The sequence below is a fragment of the Muntiacus reevesi genome, chromosome 2 (assembly GCF_963930625.1).
Source record: "Muntiacus reevesi chromosome 2, mMunRee1.1, whole genome shotgun sequence".
Classification (NCBI taxonomy): domain Eukaryota; kingdom Metazoa; phylum Chordata; class Mammalia; order Artiodactyla; family Cervidae; genus Muntiacus; species Muntiacus reevesi.
Genome location: NC_089250.1, coordinates 93,915,181 through 93,936,094, shown reverse-complemented (window position 1 = coordinate 93,936,094; position 20,914 = coordinate 93,915,181). Strand labels below are relative to the sequence as shown.

General features: G+C 39.1%; 1 protein-coding gene across 7 annotated transcripts in view; it reads right to left on the bottom strand.

Annotated features, from left to right (window-relative positions):
* Window positions 1-20,914, bottom strand: part of BICC1 (BicC family RNA binding protein 1) — a 477,034-nt gene that overhangs the window by 170,827 nt on the left and 285,293 nt on the right. Inside the window, exon 1 of one of the 7 annotated variants that reach the window (XM_065922372.1) lies at window positions 3,053-3,121. The exons of the other annotated variants lie outside the window; for them this stretch is intronic. Within the exon in view, the coding sequence (XP_065778444.1) occupies window positions 3,053-3,106 (54 nt within the window). The 5' untranslated portion in view covers window positions 3,107-3,121. Of the gene's footprint in view, window positions 1-3,052; window positions 3,122-20,914 lie in introns of those variants that run through there. 7 annotated transcript variants of the gene reach the window in all.

Sequence of the window (20,914 nt, the reverse complement as noted above, 5' to 3'; positions counted from 1 at the left end):
AGTTCCAGCAGTATAATATTTTGCTTCTTTGCTTCACTTTCATCTTTGCTGAGGAGTTTTCACTTTGGGTTATCCATTTTTATGTCCTTTGGTTTTATCACTGGAAGACAGAAAGTCAGCACCATTCCTTGCTTTGCTGTCTGTATGTGAACTGATTACAGATGTCGTGTGAGTAACCACAGACAGACTTTGAAAGAAGCAGCGTGACTGGCCACTGATCAAGCTGAACATCTGTTACATATGTAGTGATTTGTATACTGAAGAGCTGGCAGGGGAATTTCTATTTGATGTAGCTACACAAAATCACAGTGACTAGACGTTGGTAACTGGAATGCAAACTTGTGTTGTTGGGGGTTTGGTGGTGTTTAACTGAGCTGCTGTTGTTCAGTTGCTAAGTCACATCCAACTCTTTGCAACCCCATGGACTACAGCACTCCAGGCTTCCTGTCCTTCACCATCTCCCAGGGCATCTCATCCTCTGTCATCCCCTTTTCCTCCTGCCTTCAATCTTTCCCAGCATCAGGATCTTTTCCAATGAGTAGACTCATCACATCAGGTGGCCAAGGTATTGGAGCTTCAGCATCAGTCCTTCCAATGAATATTCAGGGTTGATTTCCTTTAGGATTGACTGATTTGATCTCCTTGCTTTTCAGGGAGCTCTCAAGAGTCTTCTCCAGCACCACAGCACCACTATCTGAACTGTGGTAACTAAAATCTGTGTATCAAAACAGTGCAAAGCCAAGACTGTCTCTATGGATACCATTTTTTTTTTTTTTTTTTTTTTTTGCTGTGTGGCATGTTAGGTCTTAGTTCCCAGACTAGAGATTGAAACTGCATGCCTTCAAAGACAGAAATATAGATCAATGGAACAGAATAGAAAGCCCAGAGATAAATCCACAAACCTATGGACACCTTATCGTCGACAAAGGAGGCAAGAATATACAATGGAAAAAAGACAACCTCTTTAACAAGTGGTGCTGGGAAAACTGGTCAACCACTTGTAAAAGAAAGAAACTAGAACATCTTCTAACACCATACACAAAAATAAACTCAAAATGGATTAAAGATCGAAATGTAAGACCAGAAACTATAAAACTCCTCGAGGAGAACATAGGCAAAACACTCTCCGACATAAATCACAGTAGGATCCTCTACGACCCACTTCCCAGAATGTTGGAAATAAAAGCAAAAATAAACAAATGGGACCTAATGAAACTTAAAAGCTTTTGCACAACAAAGAAAACTATAAGTAAGGTGAAAAGACAGCCTTCAGAATGGAAGAAAATAATAGCAAACAAAGTAACAGACAAAGGATTAATCTCAAAAATACACAAGCAACTCCTGCAGCTCAATTCCAGAAAAATAAATGACCCAATCAAAAAATGGGCCAAAGAACTAAACAGACATTCCTCCAAAGAAGACATACAGATGGCTAACAAACACATGAAAAGATGCTCAACATCACTCATCTGATAATGAAATGCAAATCAAAGCCACAATGAGGTACCATTACACGCCAGTCAGGATGGCTGCTATCCAAAAGTCTACAAGCAATAAACGCTGGAGAGGGTGTGGAGAAAAGGGAACCCTCTTACACTGTTGGTGGGAATGCAAACTAGTACAGCCACTATGGAGAACAGTGTGGAGATTCCTTAAAAAACTGGAATTAGACTGCCATATGACCCAGCAATCCCACTGCTGGGCATACACACTGAGGAAACCAGATCTGAAAGAGACACGTGTACCCCAATGTTCATCGGAGCACTGTTTATAATAGCCAGGACATGGAAGCAACCTAGATGCCCATCAGCAGACGAATGGGTAAGAAAGCTGTGGTACATATACACCATGGAATATTACTCAACCATTAAAAAGAATTCATTTGAATCAGTTCTAATGAGATGGATGAAATTGGAGCCCATTATACAGAATGAAGTAAGCCAGAAACATAAAGACCAATACAGTATACTAACTCATATATATGGAATTTTAAAAGATGGTAACGATAACCCTATATGCAAAACAGAAAAAGACACAGATGTACAGAACAGACTTTGGGACTCTGTGGGAGAAGGCGAGGGTGGGATGTTCTGAGAGAATAGCATTGAAACAAGTATACTACCAAAGGTGAAACAGATCACCAGCCCAGGCTGGATGCATGAGACAAGGGCTCAGGGCTGGTGCACTGGGAAGACCCAGAGGGATCGGGTGGAGAGGGAGGTGGGAGGGGGATCGGCATGGGGAATACATGTAAATCCATGGCTGATTCATGTCAATGTATGGCAAAAACCACTACAATACTGTAAAGTAATTAGCCTCCAACTAATAAAAATAAATGAAAAAAAAAAAGAAACTGCGTGCCTTGCACTTCAAGTGTGGAGTACATGGAAAGTATATGTTAACATCAGGCAAATGTGAGCAGATGTTCTGGGGATGATGAATAACTAAATTATTGAGATACGTTTCTTGGGTTTAAAATGAAATATAACAAAGACCTTTAATGTCTCAGCAAAATCAATATCTCCAGCTTTTATTTATTTTGACACACCGCATGGCATGTCTTAGGTCCCCAGCCAGGGATTGAACTTGTGTCCCCTGCAGTGAAAGCTCAAGACTCTTAACCACTGACCACCAGGAAGTCCCCTCCTCAGCTTTTAGACACCCCCTCATGTGAGACTTCACTGGTTTTCCAACTCCACCTTTCAGTGGCTTCTAGTTGCTATTTTCTCACTTAGCTCCCTTCATGGTGAAGTTCAGCAAATTGACTCATAAGCTGTCAGTACATGAAGTGACTTCAAGCAGCCTCCTCTGTGAAGGTGGACCTTATTTCTCCATCGATATTAATACAGGGAAAATAGAGCATACAGGAGTCGGTCTCTTAGAGAAGCAGGCTGCAGGTGGTAACCAGCTGGTAGCCATTTTGAAGGATGAATTTTCAATAGCTTAGAGTATAAATGTCAAGCATTCTTTTCCTGGTTCAAAAATAAATATTTCAAGTAAAGTCAGCATAAATAGATTTGTCTCGGGTTGATCTGAGATGCTGATTACTTACCTGTGGATTTTTAGCTTTACGTCTGGATTGAAGAATTCGGTGAAATAAGCACATAGTAGAATGTTGTTGGTTTAGCAAAGGTTTCCTTCATCTGTAAGATATTATCCTATAATTGCTTCAGACTCTCAGAATGTGTAGTATAGTGAGCATTTGTAGACATGTTCTCTTTTCACATGGTGCACTAATGTGGAATTTGTTGGAGAGGGAAAAAAAAATCTATGACTTATTATTGAAGAATATAAATGGAGATTATTTTTTATCATGAATGAAGCTACTTGTGGAATTTGATTAGGTTATCTTGTTTATTTTATTCTAATTTTGGCAAGTTATTTAAGGAAAGTGAGATTATTTAAATGATTCCATGTACATCTGAGATGACATTTTTTTCAATAGCTGATAGAACTTTCTTCCAATCAAAAAAAGCTTCCATATTCCAGCTTATATAAATGTTACCTTCCTTTCCTTCCCTTATTCCCCCAAAACTAAAATCAAAGTAAGAATATATGGTTCCATTTTTATTAGATACCTTTTTAATATAAGAAGCAGTGCTGTTACTCTTTGATCAGGGAAATTACTCCCTGTTTGTGAAAAGCAAATGTGAATTAGAACTTTAAGATGGCTCTTTAGCTTCCAAAACTGTTATCTATCCATAGATTTCTGTTTTTTTCCATTAGAGCATAATTGCTTTACAATGTCATGTTGGTTTCTGCTGTACAACACCTCAAATCAGTCATAACTACATATAGCATTCTATTTGCAACAGATTTTTCATGATGAAGAAGTAACCTTTGAAGATAAAATAGGTGTTCTTTCTAATATCGATCATCTTAATTTCAGTTGCTTCATATATTTAAAAATTTGTATTAGGTCAAATACTTTTGTTACTATATGTGCTCATTCACTTAGTTGTGTTCGAATCTTTGCGACCCCATGGACTGTAGCTTGTTAGACTCCTCTATCCATGGAATTCTCCAGGCATATACTGGAGTGAATTGCCATTTCCTCCTCCATTTTCTACCATAAATATTTGGAATTCATCACATCTGAGATTAGCATAAGAATTAAGTTAGATTTTAATGATTAATTCCCTGTAAGTAGTCAGTACAAGTCTAATGACAGAAATTTAAGAGATATTTTTCAAATAATCGCATTTTTAGATCGACTCCTCCAAAATCTCCTCTCTCTCTATGACATATAGAATTGCTGCCTATTATAACCTGGCAGAAATTAGTAGAATTGAGAAGAGATTCTTGTGAGAGTGAAGATATTCAGAAGCTAACATTGACCTAGTTGAGATATAAACACAAAGCATCCAGAATTATGGGTTAGAACAAGTCTTTAAAATATTTGAGGTGTCATTTAATATTTATTGAAAATGACTCAACATCAGATATTTGTTCTTCAAGGTCTGATTTTGTGAAGATGGAAACCAGAACAATAATACAACTGGGGGGGGGGGGGGGAAACTAGCTGGAATTCATTTTAGGATTTTTTTTTCCCCTGAGACAGAAGATAGTCATTTTCTTCTCAAAAGTTTTGTGGTTTTGCATACCCAGGCATTCCTGGCTTAACTGACATCAGAGTATTTATAGATTTAGTTTCACTTGGAAGCACTAGTGTTTTTAGGCAGGTTTCCCAGCTTTCAGTTCAAATTTCGCACAACTGGGGAATATCAACAACTTATTTTTTGTAAAGAGGTTGGTCAGAGTTGGTCATTTAATTGAAATTATTCCTTGAACGCAAATGAAAGTTTTTGGATATCATCCTGATTTGCTTAAAAATTAGGATGTAGGGACTTCCCTGGCAGTCCAGTGGTTAAGACTCCGCCTTCTAAATGCAGGGGGCATGGGTTTGATCCCTGGTCGGGGAACAAAGATCCCATTTGCCACAGGGAGCAGGCACAAATTCTTTAAAAATTAATTTAAAACAATTTTTAAAAATTAGGGTATATCACGGTTTTCTGGGAATTGATTTCTTTGCGAAGTTTTGTAGGAATTAATTCATTTGTAGAAAAAAACATCTTCTGGAAAGATATCAGTGTTCTCATACATTATAAAATCCACAGAATGAACTCCTCCAGAGTTCCTCTTTCCTGCTTAAAAAAAAAAAAATGTCACTTTAGTTCTACGGTTCTCTATTAAATATGCCTGGATTTTATGAAGATAGTGAGAGACTGCCTGTAGTTCCTGTGATAGTCACTCCTTTCATCTCCTTTCCCTACGTAGAGACCCTTTAGATGTGCTAGGAACTTGTTGCATCCACAGCCCAGTCTCCTCAGCGACTTTGACATCACTTGTGTCTACACCCAAGCAGTTGTTCAACTCTGTGAAAAGGAAGATAAGCCCTTAGGTCAGGGCTTATCTGGTAGCCCTGGAACATCTTTTTTAAAAAGTGTGGAATTCACCTGTAAACTTTCTAGGTCTTATTTTTGCCTTTCACTGTATCTCTGACCTCCATTCATTAGCTGCTTTGTTAAGGTTATAGCATCCAGAATTATGGGTTAAAACAAGTCTGTAATATATTTAAGGTGTGATTTAATGTCTGTAGAACATGATTCAAAATTAGTAGTTTCTTCTTTGAGCTTTGGTTTTGTGAAAGTGGAAACAAGGGCCATAATAAGATTAAAAAGAAAAAACTAGCTGGAACTCACTTTAGGATTTTTGTGTTCTTTTTTCTTGAGATGTAAGATACTCATTTTCTTCTCGGAGGTTTTGTGGCTTCTTTGATTTCAGCCACAAGCTTCCTGAGCTCATCTTTGCCAGTTCCCCTATCTACTTGTTCTGACGACCACTTAGGGCATCTTTTTAAGCCAAACATGCTAGTAACAGAGCCTCAGACTTGCCTAGTGCTGTAATTCTGCCTCTGAACTCAGGATGCTTTCTGGGAAGCTCTCCAAATGATTAAGATATCAGGAAGTTATGTCTTCCAATCATCTTTGACAAGGAAACTTCTTTATTAAGTATTATAATTATGGCACCTGATATTATCTACTGGATTACATGGCCAAATTATTTAATTCACAAAAGTATATAGATTATTCTCTTTGTGCTTCCCCACCAGTATGATAGTAAGATCTTAATTTCCCATTTTCTCTCTTAAGCTATCTTAGCCAATTTAGAGGAAAATTTTCTATCTAATTTTAGTCACTTTGAACATACGTGTACAGTAGCTAGAACTAGTAGGTGATAAAACATGACCCATAAGAAAGTCTTCCTGATTGGGCCTTCCTGCCCTCATTTAGTGACTGATAAGCCCCTTCATAAATTGGCTTTCACTTGGCTGTCAGGACTTGAGTGACTCTGCAGGCTGTATTTTGGGGAGCCCTTTACTAACTTTACCTCCAACCCCAACCTTTCACAGTAGGAGCCAGAGCCCCCCTTGTGAGTGGCCCTGTGCCAGCACCCAGCCCACTGCCTCGGTTGGTCTATCTGTGTCCCTGAACTTGACTGTAAACTTCTGAACACCAGGAAGTGTTCCTTATTCATTGCTATGGATCCTGGCACTTCACTGCACTGTAGAGACACTGGACTGGTGTGAGGTTTAGAGGAAGTGTGTGTAAAGAAGGCATTTCAGCTCAATAGCTGTTACCTGCTATAAAGATATTTTCTATGGCAAATTATTTTCTTTATAGAGCATCTATTGGTGTTTAATAAAAAGAGATGGTCATATGCAGAGTGATTTCTGGGAAGCTCTCTAAATGATGAAAGTTTCAGAAAGTTATATCTTCCAACTGTCTTTGATGAGCAACTTCTTAACAGGTACAGAGTTTCACTTCTACTAGATGAAAAGAACTATGGAGACAGATGGTGGTGATGACTGAACAACATTGTTGCTGTTGTTGTTCAGTCACTAAGTCGTGTCTGACTCTCTGCAACTCCACGGACTGCAGCACGCCAGGCTTCACTATCTCCCAGAGTTTGCTGAAACTCATGTCCATTGAGTAGGTCCAACCATCTCATCCTCTGTCACCCCCATCTCCTCTTGTCATCAATCTTTCCCAGCATCAGGGTCTTTTCCAATGAGTCGGCTCTTCACATCAGGTGGCCAAAGTATTGGATCCCGTGAGCAACATTAATGAGTGTACTTAATACCACAGAAAGATACAATTAAAAACGGTTAAAATGAAGTGACATCAGCATCATGGTGGCATGAGACACACCCTTTGTCTCTCCTCTTTTAATCTACAACAGTAAAACATCCATAACTCAAAAAAGGTTTCTCTGCCCAATACACCAGGATGCTGGAGACTTGCACACATCTACACACCTAAAGGTGGGTGGACTAGAACACATGGAGGAGGTGGAACCAGGGGAAGAGCAGAGGCAGTGCCCGTGATGCCCATCACCCAGCCATGGCAGCTGAGCCTGCAATTGCAGAGAACCCAGATGCAGGAGGCCAGCTCCAACAGCACCCCAAGCCAGGGAACTGGGTGGCAGCCACATCAGTAACAGTAGGACCTGCAGCACAGTTCCTCCAGCTGCTGCAATGCCCGCGTCTCCAGCCCCTTGCTCACAGCAACAGTGCCGTGAACCCAACAACCCTAGCTATAGCAGAAGCATCCAGCTCACCTCCCTATCCTTCCTACTACCCCACCACAGCAGCTGCTGCAACGCAGGGGACCCCAGACATGGTGGGAGTGCCCATCACCCCAGGGTTCCCAGCAGTGACACCAGCAGCAGCAAAGCACCAGCAATCCCAGAGGCACACACAACGACAATGCGGCACCAGGCAACCCCTCTGCCAGAGAGGCAGCAGAGGATGGAAAGTGCCAATTCTCAAACACAGCCACAGGCAACTCAGGTAGGAGAAATCCAAAACTTGTGATACATCGCCACCTACTGAAAAACAAAAGAAAAGCCTCTACCTACCAACCTGTTGAATTAGAATTGAATGAAAAAAGCTTTACCTAAACAAAGGTAAAAAGCACTAGCAGAGGAACAACTCACGAAGCACCACAAAAAAATCATGACACATAGCATCACATATACACAAAAAATGACTATTCTCCATAATCAAACTTAAAGTCTGAATACTGAACTCTAAATGACAAGAGAATTCAAAATAGCTGTCATGAAGAAACTTAATGAACTATAAGAAGATTCAGAAAGGCAGTTCATTGAGCTCAGGAATAAAGTTAATGAACAGAAACAATACTTTGCCAAAAATACTGAAACTCTGAAATAGTAAAAATCCAAACAGAAATTCTGGAGCTGCAGAAGCCAATAAACGAGACTTTTTTTAATGTATTAGGAAGCACTGGAAACAGAGCAGATCATATGGGAGACAGAATCAGTGAACCTGAATATAGAAACCTAGAAATGACTCAGGTAGGAAAGAGAGTTATGATTTTTTTTAATGAGGAAATTCTAAAAGAACTGTCCACTAGGAAGGGCAAGATGTGTTTAAAGGGCAATATAAGGATAATGGGTATCCCAGAAAGAGAAGAGAGAGAGAAAGGAGCAGAAAGTTTATTTAAACAAATAATTGCTGAGAACTTCCCAAACCTGGGGAAGAAACTGGATATGCAAGTCAATTAAGCCAGAAGAATATCTAATATCTAATGAAGTAAAAAGACCTCCACCAGGACACATTATATTAAAACTATCAAAAATCCATGACAAAGAATGAATTTTAAAGGCAACCAGAGAAGAAAAAGCCAGTAGCCTACAAAGAAACTCCATTAGGCTATCATCAGATTTTTTATCAGGCACCCTACAGGCCAAGACAGTAGAATGATATACTATACTCTAATTACTCAAAGATAAAATACTCTCATCCAAGAATATCCAGCAAAGTTATCCTTCAGGTTTTTAGGAGAAATAAAGGTTTTCCCAGTAAACATACTTTGAGGGAGTTCACATCACCAGACCTGCCTTATAAGAAATGTTGAAAGGAGCTCTTCTACCTGAAATGAAAAGGCAGAAGTACACAAACCTGAGTAAGGTGTTGATCAGACAGGAAAAATCAGAAAAATTCAACTTTTATCAAAATAGATTGTTAAACAATTATAATATAAAGGTTAAAGGAGGGGGAGCAGTAAAATATATATACACACACACACACATATAGTCATTTTGGTAACAAACTCACAACATAAAAAGTGATAACTTGTGACAACAAAAACATAAAAGAGGAAAAGAAAAAGAACAGAACACACAGAGGTAAATGAAGATAAGATGCAATCAGCATAAAAAAGGCTATTCTAGCTTTGAGACATTTTGTACACATCTCAGTAACCACATAAAAAAATCTAGAGCAGATAGGGCATTCAAAGCCAGTGCACTGGGACAACCCAGACGGACGGGATGGGGAGGGAGGTGGGAAGGGGGTTTGAGATGGGGAGACACATATATACCTGTGGCTGATTCATGGCAACGTATGGCAAAAACCACCACAATACTGTAATTAGCCCCCAATTAAAATATAAATCAATTTTTTAAAAAAAACCTAGAGCAAAGACATGAAACATAAAAGAGAAAACTGAGAAAAAATTATAGAAAACTGCTAAACTAAAATGGCAGACAGAAACACAAGGAAAAAGAAAAAAGGAAATACAGAGCAACCAGAAAACAAAAGATAAAATGTCAGTACTAAGTATTTATCAATAGTCACCCTAAATGTAAATTGATTGAATTCACCAATCCAAAGTCATGAAGTGATTAGATGGATTAAAAAACAACACTCGGCCATATGTTTCCCCTAGGATAATCATCTCAGTTCTAAAGACAAACATAGGCTCAAAGTAAAGGCTTGAAAGGTGATCTTCCAACCAAATGACAGCCCAAGAAAGAGAGCAGAGTCATACTCGTGTCAGATAAAATGGACTTCAAGCCAAAAAGGGCGCCAAGAGACAAAGCTGGATGAAAAGGATGACAAGCCATCAAAAAGAATAACAGTTATCAATATATATAACCTAACTTAGGAGCTCTAAAATATATAAAGCAATTATTTACAGACCTACAGGAGGAAATTGACAGCAATGCAATAACAGTAGGGTACTTTAATACTATACTTACATCAAGGGATAGATCATCAAGACAGAAAGTCAACAAAGAAACAGCAGTCTTACATAAAACATTAGACTAAATGGACTTAATAGAATTGTATAGAACATACCAAATGCAGAACATGATTCAGAACATTTATATATCCAAATGCAGCAGAATGTACAATCTTCTCAAATGCATATTCTCAATGACAGACCATATCTTCGAACACAAAACAACTGTTAAAAAATTTTGAAGACTGAAATCATATCAAGCATCTTTTCTAGTCACAATGGTATGAAACTAGAAATCAACTATGAGAAGAAAGCTGAAAAAACCACAAATGTGTGGAGACTAAACTACTGAGCAAATATTGGGTCAATTAAGAAGCCAAAGGAAAAATTTTAAAATGCCAGAAGACATCATCTGTTCAAAAGTTTATCCCCTCCACTCCTCCCTCCCTGCTGCCCATCCCCTACACTACCCTCTCCAATAAGTTGCATCAACCTAGTGATTCTCTCTCCAAATCTGCATCCAGAATCTAAGATAAGCTTCCATCCAAATCATGGCTCCCGGGAACATTTCCACAAAATGGGCTCCACAATATGGGTTTCCCCACTGATGAGAGCACTTCCAGTCTTCTCCCACTCAAGTCACAGGCTCTAAGATGTCTTTCTTGTAATTCAAAAATCAGCCAGTGCTTATTCATGGTCCTTTAATTTAGGCATAAACTTCGTGGCCTAAAATTTAAGACTGTCCAAAACCAGGCCTTGACCCACCTTTTTTAGTTTTACTTCTCCTCAAATTCCTCTACTTTCATCAACCTCTCTAGCCACTGTCCTATCCACACCTGACCCTTAAAATTCTTTTCTTTTAATCACACTGCTGGACAGCCTCACTGTCTCCTGCTGCTGACTTTCTACCTGTTGTTCAACACAAAACATAAAAGCAACATCACGATTCCGTCAATCAGATGTAATCAATCTTTCCCTCCTCAGAGCTTATACTGTCTCTCTGAAAAATGAAAGTGAAAGTGAAAGTCACTCAGTCATGTCTGACTCTTTGCAACCCCAAGTACAGTCTATGGAATTCTCCATGCCAGAATACTACAGTGGGTAGTATCCCAACCTAGGGATCGAACCCAGGTCTCCCGCATTGCAAGTGGATTTTACTGTCTCTCTGAGGCCAGTTACGTGATAGTACTATTTTCAAATGGCCCAATCTCCTTTTTAGAATATAAAATCCTCAGGGCAAAATATGTTTTACTTATAACAAACTTGCCAATTCCTATAAGGTCTAATTATTTGGAAAGCCAGTAACAGCTTACCTTAATGAGAGGATATCTGGGGGTTTCATTCCAAGAGATCTGTAAGCTTCTAGAAAATCAAAATACTGATCTTTGAGGGACCTAAAGGTGGACTCACTTTCTTTTTATAGAACCATACATCTAATCAAGAGTCCCTAACTCATTTGTTTACAGAAGTCAGGCATAAAACTTTTTAAAATGAATAAGCATATTGCAAGCTTTTAATTCAAATACACATTCCACAGAAGAAAAGAATAGATGAAAGTTATTTGTTTTCCCAAATATATCTCCTCTCATTTCCTTGGAATTCACTGTCCACCTCTCATTCACATTTCCCCTTGATTGGCCACAATACAAAAAATGATTTTATCCTACTGTGAGAAAATCCACAGTACAACAAGGGAAAGTGATAACTGACACTTGACCTCAGTGTCAGCAAAATAACAGGGTGCTGCAGTGGGAGGGAGTACCAAGCAGGAGACCACTGTCCTGCCCAAGGTGGCCGCTGCTAACACCAGCCTCCACTAGCATGCAAGAGCTGCCCAAAGCCGCCAGTCTTTCAGGCTTTTGAAGAAAAGCTACCAAACCAGACTGCTATGTAAAATCTCTTTAATTTTAAAATGTTGGCAGACACATAATTCATATCAAAGGAACACAATATGGCCTACACACTCCTGTATGTCACATACAACCAGGAAGCTATCTATTCATTTTCTGTTTATCTGAAATGTGTTACAGAAAAACTGTTAGAAATGTGGAAATACTCAAAAGAGTGAGTAATGGTGCTTCTGCCAGAATCACGAAAGCTGGTGCCCCACACATTTTATAACTAGCTGTGCTTTGACTGTAGAAAGAAGGAATGAACAGACAGCTTTACAGCCCAGCACCTGACTTTTGGTCAAGGGTATACAGTGGGGAGGCCCAGGGCTAAAAGCTGCTGAGAAACTGAGGCCAATTAACACAAGGTGAATCCCCTTGAACACGGTAGGATTTTTAAAACCAGAAGACTTTCCTGAATTAATGTTGGAAATCATTTCCTCCAAGAAGGTGCCAGAAAAAAGTGTTACTCATTGAATTTGTACATCACAGTAGAAAATATCTACTGTACTCCAAATGCATTTTTCTGCAAAAGCAATTTTAAATCTGTCTCATATAGGAAAATGTGTGGAGCCCATAAAAAGTTATGAGTAATATTCAAAGAATTTACACATTTCAAAAATGAATTTAATTGATTATGAAATTTTCCAAAGGAGCTTCTCTGGAGGCTTAAGTTCACTAATGATGTCACAAGGGAGACTTGGAAAGACAAACATGCAGATGGACAAGGATTTCATTAGCCCTCAACAGCACAGAATTGCATTTGCATTATCTCTGATGTCTTCATGTGATTTTTAGAGTGACATTTTCAAAACAGTTTTTCCCTTAAAAATTTTAGGTTCTTTAACATCTAAGGAGAATCCAGTTAAAAAAATCACTCAGTTTTCCAAAGGCTGGTTTCAAGAAATTAAGATTCTCTCCATTTATCCTCAACCTCCAACACCTAGTCCCATCTGATTAAACAGCATATAACTATCATACTGTGAAATGTCAACCAGTTGGTGAGGTATATTTTCATCACTATAAACTCACTTATGAAACAAAGTGAGTGTGGAGCAAGATGTTCATCAATGGGAGACAACGATTGATGCCACTGCTCTCATGAGGCTGACAGTAGTCCAGAAAACAACCAGCCAAACAACGCTTTTCAATGCATGATTACAAGACGTAAAAATTTTCACAAAAGAAACTTAAAAGTTGCAGTGATACCATCTGATGGTATATATATATATATAATAGACATGCCACAAAGTCTATTAACCAGGAAAAGCAACCTTCAACAAGGGAGTCACAATATGAAGCATGGTAACACAAACCATCCAGATCACACAAGGGGGTATAACACAAACCATGCCAGGGAGAGGGATCAGATTTTATTCACACACAAGTATGTACTGCCTGCCAAATATGTGCCAGTCACTGGGTTAAACATTAGGTATGTCATAGGGAATAGAATTTAAACAGTCCCTAATCACATTTACAATCTACTGGGCGAAAGCAACAAATTAATAACAAAATAATAATAAAATAAATACACTGGGGTAAATGAAGAAAGAATGGGGGGAAAAATCATCGTTTAACATGCGGGAGGGGTTAAAAAGAACAAGATGCTCTGAATCAGAACAGAAAGAGGGTTTGTACTTTATACTGGCTAGGACCATCTCTCTGGGTCTCCACAGGGTCACTGACCCCAAGACCTGGAGGATGCTAATATATACAGGACGTCCCTGGTGGTCTCGTGGTTAAGAATCCACCTGCCAATGCAGGGGACCGAGGACTGGCCTTGGCCTGGGAAGATTTCACAGACCGCAGGGCAGCTAAGCCTGGGCGCCACAACTAACGAGCCCAGAGTCTGGGGTCCCAGCAAGAGAGGCCTCACCGAGAGAAGCTCGTACACCACAACCAGAGTCACCCCTGCTCATTGCAGCCAAGGAAGGCCCTGTGCAGCAATGAAGACTCGGCGCAGCCATAAATAAATAAATTTTAAAAAAGTATACAGAACACTGCGAGCAGAGAGTAAAAGACAAGCATGAAAAGCCCTGAAGCAGGGGGAGCTCAGTGTTAAAGGAACTGAAAGAAGACCAGACTGGAGGCAGAAAGTGACATATGACATGGAGAGAGCAGTAAGGGCCAACTTACACAAAGTCAGGAAAGCCAAGGTAGGGAGTTCAGATCTTAGATTCTAAGCACATTAGGAAGGCAATGAAGGGGTTTAAGCATTAGAGGAACTTGGCTTTATTTGTGTTTAAAAGAACACATTAAAGGGAGCAGGACTGGGAGCAGAGAGATGAGTTAGAAAGATGAGCTGGACAACACATCTCTTATCAGGCAAGAGATGAAGAACATGGAGAAGGTTTTGGAAGGTAGAATGAAGAAAAGTGAAACAAATCAACATGTACTGAGCATAGAACTCACAAGACCACTGACAGAATTGATCGAGGTGTGAGGGAAAGGAAGTTACGAAATAATCAAACAGTCTCCAGTATAAATAACTGGATGGCTGGTGCCATCACTGAGCTTAGAAGAAAGGAGAAGAACAAATGAGACTGAGAAAATAAGAGTTAAGGTTTAGGGACTTCCTTGGTGGTTCAGTGGTTAAGACTCTATACTCCCAATACAGGGGGTACAGGTTCCATTCTTGGTTGGGGCACTAAGATCCCGCCTGCTGCCTGACATGGTCAAACAATAAGAAGAAGAAAAATATACCAATGCAGTTATAATACATATATTTTTAAAAATACTTAAGGTTTAGACAGGTTATATTTTTAAAGTCTATAAACCACTGAAGTGGATTTCCATCCAAGTGGAAATATCAAGCTAAAGTTACAAGGATCTAGTGATCAAAGGGAAAATCTAATCACAAATATAAATTTGGATTTCTATAGATGATATTTAAGGTCATGGAAACTGATTCTCCCACGCAGGAAGAACACAAAGAAGAAATAAAAGTTCTCCTAATTTAGGCACCAAACCAGCCTTGAGAATTCAAGGAGACAAAATAGAAAGGGAGTCAGTCGTAAGGACCTGGAGGTGTGGGAGATGAGTAGTTATTGCTCAAAGGTTATAGAGGTTCACTTTGGGAAGTTGAAAAAGTACTGCCTGTGGATGGTGATGATGGTTGTACAGCAATGTGTATGTATGTACCTAGCACCATGTTCAAATGGTAAAATTTTTATGATTAGTTTTATGATATGTATTTATCACTGTAATTTTTTTTTTTTAAACTAAACCTTGAAAAATTCCAGCATTCAGGCATTGGGTAGAATAGGAGATGCTGAAAAAATAGGAGACAAGGAGCTTCCAGGAAGATGGCGAGTGACAAAGCCACAGAAGATGAATGAAAAATTCAAGACATCTGCCTACAGGAGAGTCCCTCAAGGGAAAAAGAAAAGAACTGAAAGCTACTGAGGCGCTAAGACTTTGACATATTCCTTGTATTCTTGAAACATGGAGACCACAGGTAATCTGACACAACCAACTCCATGGAAGGCTGAGTACAAGAGATGTGGTGAGTTGAGAAGAGAAGGGATTCTGAAGGATAGCATTATTAATAGAAAACTCTTTCAAGTTTTAATTCTAAAAAGAAGCAGAAAAGAAAGACAGTGGCTGGAGGGTAATGTAGGCTCAAGGGAGATACAGCAGTTGCTAATAGCCTAGCCCAATGTCCACTTTCTCCCAAATAGAACCTCCAATTTTTAACTGGGCACATGGACACCTAAAATAAGTACTCTGCCTTGTTTGAAGAACTGGCACGGTCAGGTAACTCAGTTCTGCCCAGGGAAATGATAGCAGATTCTGAGAAATGGATGACCTTTGTCTGTCTTCCATCCTTCTCTTTGGACTGTGATGTCTAAAGTTCCAACTTGGATTATGAAGATAAAGGCTATCGCCTGCAAGCAGGAAACTGTACAGGCAGAATCGACGTGGTTTACTGCGTTCTTGAGGGAGCACCGGCACCTCCCAGATTTGCACTGCCCTGCTACACAATTCTTTAAGGGAAAATAAGCTTCCATCTTTTCTTAAACAATATATCATTCATTTTGCTTTGTTTTTGTTGTCTGTTTCTACAGACAATTCTAATCCCAACTAATACAGGCAGTTTTTGTCTGTCTTTAAAATGAGAGACACTACTTGATGACAGTGTAAATTGATATAATCACTATGGAGAAGAGTACGGAAATTCCTTAGAAATCAAACATAGAGCCACCATACAACCCAGCAATTCTAATACTGGGCATATACCCAGAGAAAACCATAATTCAAAAAGATACATGCACCCCAAGGTTCACTGCAACACTACTTACAACAGCCAGGTCATGGAATCATTGTAAGTGTTCATCAACAGAGTAACAGATAAAAAAAAGATGCGGTATCTTTATATAATGGAATATTAATCAGCCATAAAAAGGAATGAAATTTGATCATTTGTAGAGACATGGATGGATGTACAGAGTGTCACACAGAGTGAAGTTAGAAAAAAACAAGTATTAACACATATATGTGGAATCTAGGAAAATGATATATATGATCTTATTTGTAAAGCAGAAATAGAGACACAAATGTAGAGAACAAACATATGGGTATCAAGAGGGAAAGGAGTGGTGGTGGGAGGAACTGGGAGGTTGGGACTGACACACATATCCTACTGCTTGCTGTTGTCATTCAGTCGCTAAGTCGTGTCTGACTCTCTGCAACCCCATGGACTGCAGCACACCAGGCTCCTCTGTCCTCCACTGTCTCCTGAAGTTTGCTCAAATTCATGTCCAGTGAGTGAGTGCTGCTATCTAACCATCTCATCCTGTGCTGCCCTCTTCTCCTGTTGCCTTCAATCTTACCCTATATCAGAGTCTTCTTCAAAGAGTTTGCTTTTTGCATCAGGCAGCCAAAGTATTGGAGCTTCAGTTTCAGCAACAGTTCTTCCAACGACTAGTGTAAGCAGGTACACTATTGATACTATAAATAAGGTAAATAACTAGTGAGAATATAGTATATGGCCCCAGGAACTATACTTAATGCACTGCAGTGACCTGAACAGGAAAGAAGTCCAAAAGGGAGGGGATACATGTATAGAAACTAACACAACAGGGGAAATGCTTTCAATTTTTCACCATTGAGGGTGATGCTTGCCATGGGTTTGTCATATATAGCTTTTATTATGTTGAGGTATGTTCCTTCTATTCCTGCTTTCTGGAGAGTTTTAATCGTAAATGGATGTTGAATTTTGTCAAAGGCTTTTTCTGCATCTATTGAGATAATCATATGGTTTTCATCTTTCAATTTGTTAATGTGATGTATTACATTGATTGATTTGCGGATATTAAAGAATCCTTGCGTTCCTGGGATAAAGCCCACTTGGTCATGATGTATGATCTTTCTAATATGTTGTTGGATTCTGTTTGCTAGAATGTTGTTAAGGATTTTTGCATCTATGTTCATCAGTGATATTGGCCTGTAGTTTTCTTTTTTTGTGGCATCTTTGTCTGGTTTTGGAATTAGGGTGATGATGGCCTCATAGAATGAGTTTGGAAGTTTACCTTCTTCTGGAATTTTCCGGAAGTGTTGGGGTAAGATGAGTGTTAGCTCTTCTCTAAATTTTTGGTAGAATTCAGCTGTGAAGCCATCTGGTCCTGGGTTTTTGTTTCCTGGAAGATTTCTGATTACAGTTTCGATTTCTGTGCTTGTGATGGGTCTGTTAAGATCTTCTGTTTCTTTCTGGTTCAGTTTTGGAAAGTTATACTTTTCTAAGAATTTGTCCATTTCTTCTGAGTTGTCCATTTTATTGGCATAGAGCTAGTGGCAGTGGTCTCTTATGATCCTTTGTATTTCAGTGTTGTCTGTCGTGATCTCTCCATTTTCATTTCTAATGTTGTTAATTTGGTTCTTCTCCCTTTGTTTCTTAATGAGTCTTGCTCAAGGGTGCCCACTCTCACCACTACTATTCAACGTAGTTTTGGAAGTGTTGGCCACAGCAATCAGAGCAGAAAAATAAGTAAAAGGAATCCAGATAGGAAAAGAAGTAGTGAAACTCTCGCTGTTTGCAGATGACATGATCCTCTACATAGAAAACCCTAAAGACTCTACCAGAAAATTACTAGAGCTAATCAACGAATATAGTAAAGTTGCAGGATATAAAATTAACACACAGAAATCCCTTGCATTCCTATACACCAACAATGAGAAAACAGAAAGAGAAATTAAGGAAACAATACCATTCACCACTGCAACAAAAAGTAAAACACTTAAGAGTATATCTACCTAAAGAAACAAAAGACCTATACATAGAAAACTATAAAATACTGATGAAAGAAATCAAAGAGGACACAAACAGATGGAGAAATATACCGTGTTCATGGATTGGAAGAATCAATATTGTCAAAATGGCTATACTACCCAAAGCAATCTATAGATTCAATGTAATCCCTATCAAGCTACCAACAGTATTTTTCACAGAACTAGAACAAATAATTTCACAATTTGTATGGAAATACAAAAAACCTTGAATAGCCTAAGTAATCTTGAGAAAGAAGAATGGAACTGGAGGAATCAACCTGCCTGACTTCAGACTAAACTACAAAGCCACAGTCATCAAGACAGTATGGTATTGGCACAAAGACAGAAATATAGATCAATGGAACAGAATAGAAAGCCCAGAGATAAATCCACGAACCTATGGACACCTTATCGTCGACAAAGGAGGCAAGAATATGCAGTGGAAAAAAGACAACCTCTTTAACAAGTGGTGCTGGGAAAACTGATCAACCACTTGTAAAAGAATGAAACTAGAACACTTTCTAACACCATACACAAAAATAAACTCAAAATGGATTAAAGATATAAATGTAAGACCAGAAACTATAAAACTCCTAGAGGAGAACACAGGCAAAACACTCTCCGACATAAATCACAGCTAGATCCTCTATGACCCACCTCCCAGAATATTGGAAATAAAAGCAAAACTAAACAAATGGGACCTAATTAAACCTAAAAACTTTTGCACAACAAAGGAAACTATAAGCAAGGTGAAAAAACAGTCTTCAGAATGGGAGAAAATAACAGCAAATGAAGCAAGAGACAAAGGATTAATCTCAAAAGTATACAAGCAACTCCTGCAGCTCAACTCCAGAAAAATAAATGACCCAATCAAAAAATGGGCCAAAGAACTAAACAGACATTCCTCCAAAGAAGACATACAGATGGCTAATAAACACATGAAAAGATGCTCAACATCACTCATTATTAGAGAAATGCAAATCAAAACCACAATGAGGTACCATTACACGCCAGTCAGGATGGCTGCTATCCAAAAGTAGACGTCTACAAGCAATAAATGCTGGAGAGGATGTGGAGAAAAGGAACCCTCCTACACTGTTGGTGGGAATGCAAACTAGTACAGCCACTATGGAGAACAGTGTGGAGATTTCTTAAAAAAATGGAAATAGAACTGCCATATAACCCAGCAATCCCACTTCTGGGCATACACACTGAGGAAACCAGATCTGAAAGAGACACGTGCACCCCAATGTTCATCGCAGCACTATTTATAATAGCCAGGACATGGAAGCAACCTAGATGTCCATCAGCAGACAAATGGATAAGGAAACTGTGGTACATATACACCATGGAATATTACTCAGCCATTAAAAAGAATTCATTTGAATCAGTTCTAATGGGATGAATGAAACTGGAGCCCATTATACAGAGTGAAGTTAAGCCAGAAAGATAAAGACCATTACAGTATACTAACACATATATATGGAATTTTAAAAGATGGTAATGATAACCCTATATGCAAAACAGAAAAAGAGACACAGATGTACAGAACAGACTTTTGGACTCTGTGGGAGAAGGGGAGGGTGGGATGATCTGAGAGAACAGCATCGAAACATGTATATTATCTATAGTGAAACAGATCACCAGCCCAGGCTGGATGCATGAGACAAGTGCTCAGGTCTGGTGCACTGGGAAGACCCAGAGGAATCAGGTGGAGAGGGAGGTGGGAGGGGGGATCGGGATGGGGAATACATGTAAATCCATGGCTGATTCATGTCAATGTATGACAAAAACCACTACAATACTGTAAAGTAATTAGCCTCCAACTAATAAAAATAAATGGAAAAAAAAAAAAAAGAAACTAGCAGATAAAAACACAACCACAAAAAAAAAAAGAAAGAAACTAACACAACATTGCAAACCTACACTCCAATAAAAATTGATTTTTTAAAAAATGACAAAATAAAATAGGAGACACTAGAACACAACTGTGTGTCAATGGGAGTAATCCAATTAGACTGACTCAAGACAGATGAGGATAAAGTCTAAGGCATGAGGCATGTGGGACATGCAAACCCAGTGTAGTTAGAAAGATGAGAACCAGGAGAAAGTCAAATCATGCAGAACCTTGAAAACTATGGTAAGGATTTTCCTTTTTTACCTCAAAGCAATGGGAAACAACTTCATCTTTTAACAGGTAAGTAGTATACTTAATGTGTATTTTTTGAAAGATCCCTGACAGTGGTCTGGAGAAGGTAATAGAGGGAGAGCCAAGAGAGGGAGCAAGGAGACCAGTTAGTTGGTTATTTTGGCAACCGAGATTAAAATGGTGCTGGCTTCAAACAGGATCATGATTAGGCACTACAGCAAAGTGACTGAATGTGATGAAGACAGTACTGGCAGGACTCTGTATCTCATGATGTGTGGGAGCTCAGGGACTGGGAGCAGTCAAGGTTATGACTTGGACAGCACTGTAAATCTTGCTGCCATTCACTGACACAGGGACTTGGGAAGAATACACAGCTGGGTGAGCTCAATTTTGAACTTACTAGGGAACTTCCCTGGTGGTCCAGTGACTGAGACTCCATGCTCTCAATGCAGAGGTCCAGGTTCAATCCCTGTTTAGGGAACTAGATCTCAGACACCACAACAAGAAGATTTCACATGCCACAGAGAAAATCAAAGATCCCAAGTGCCATAACT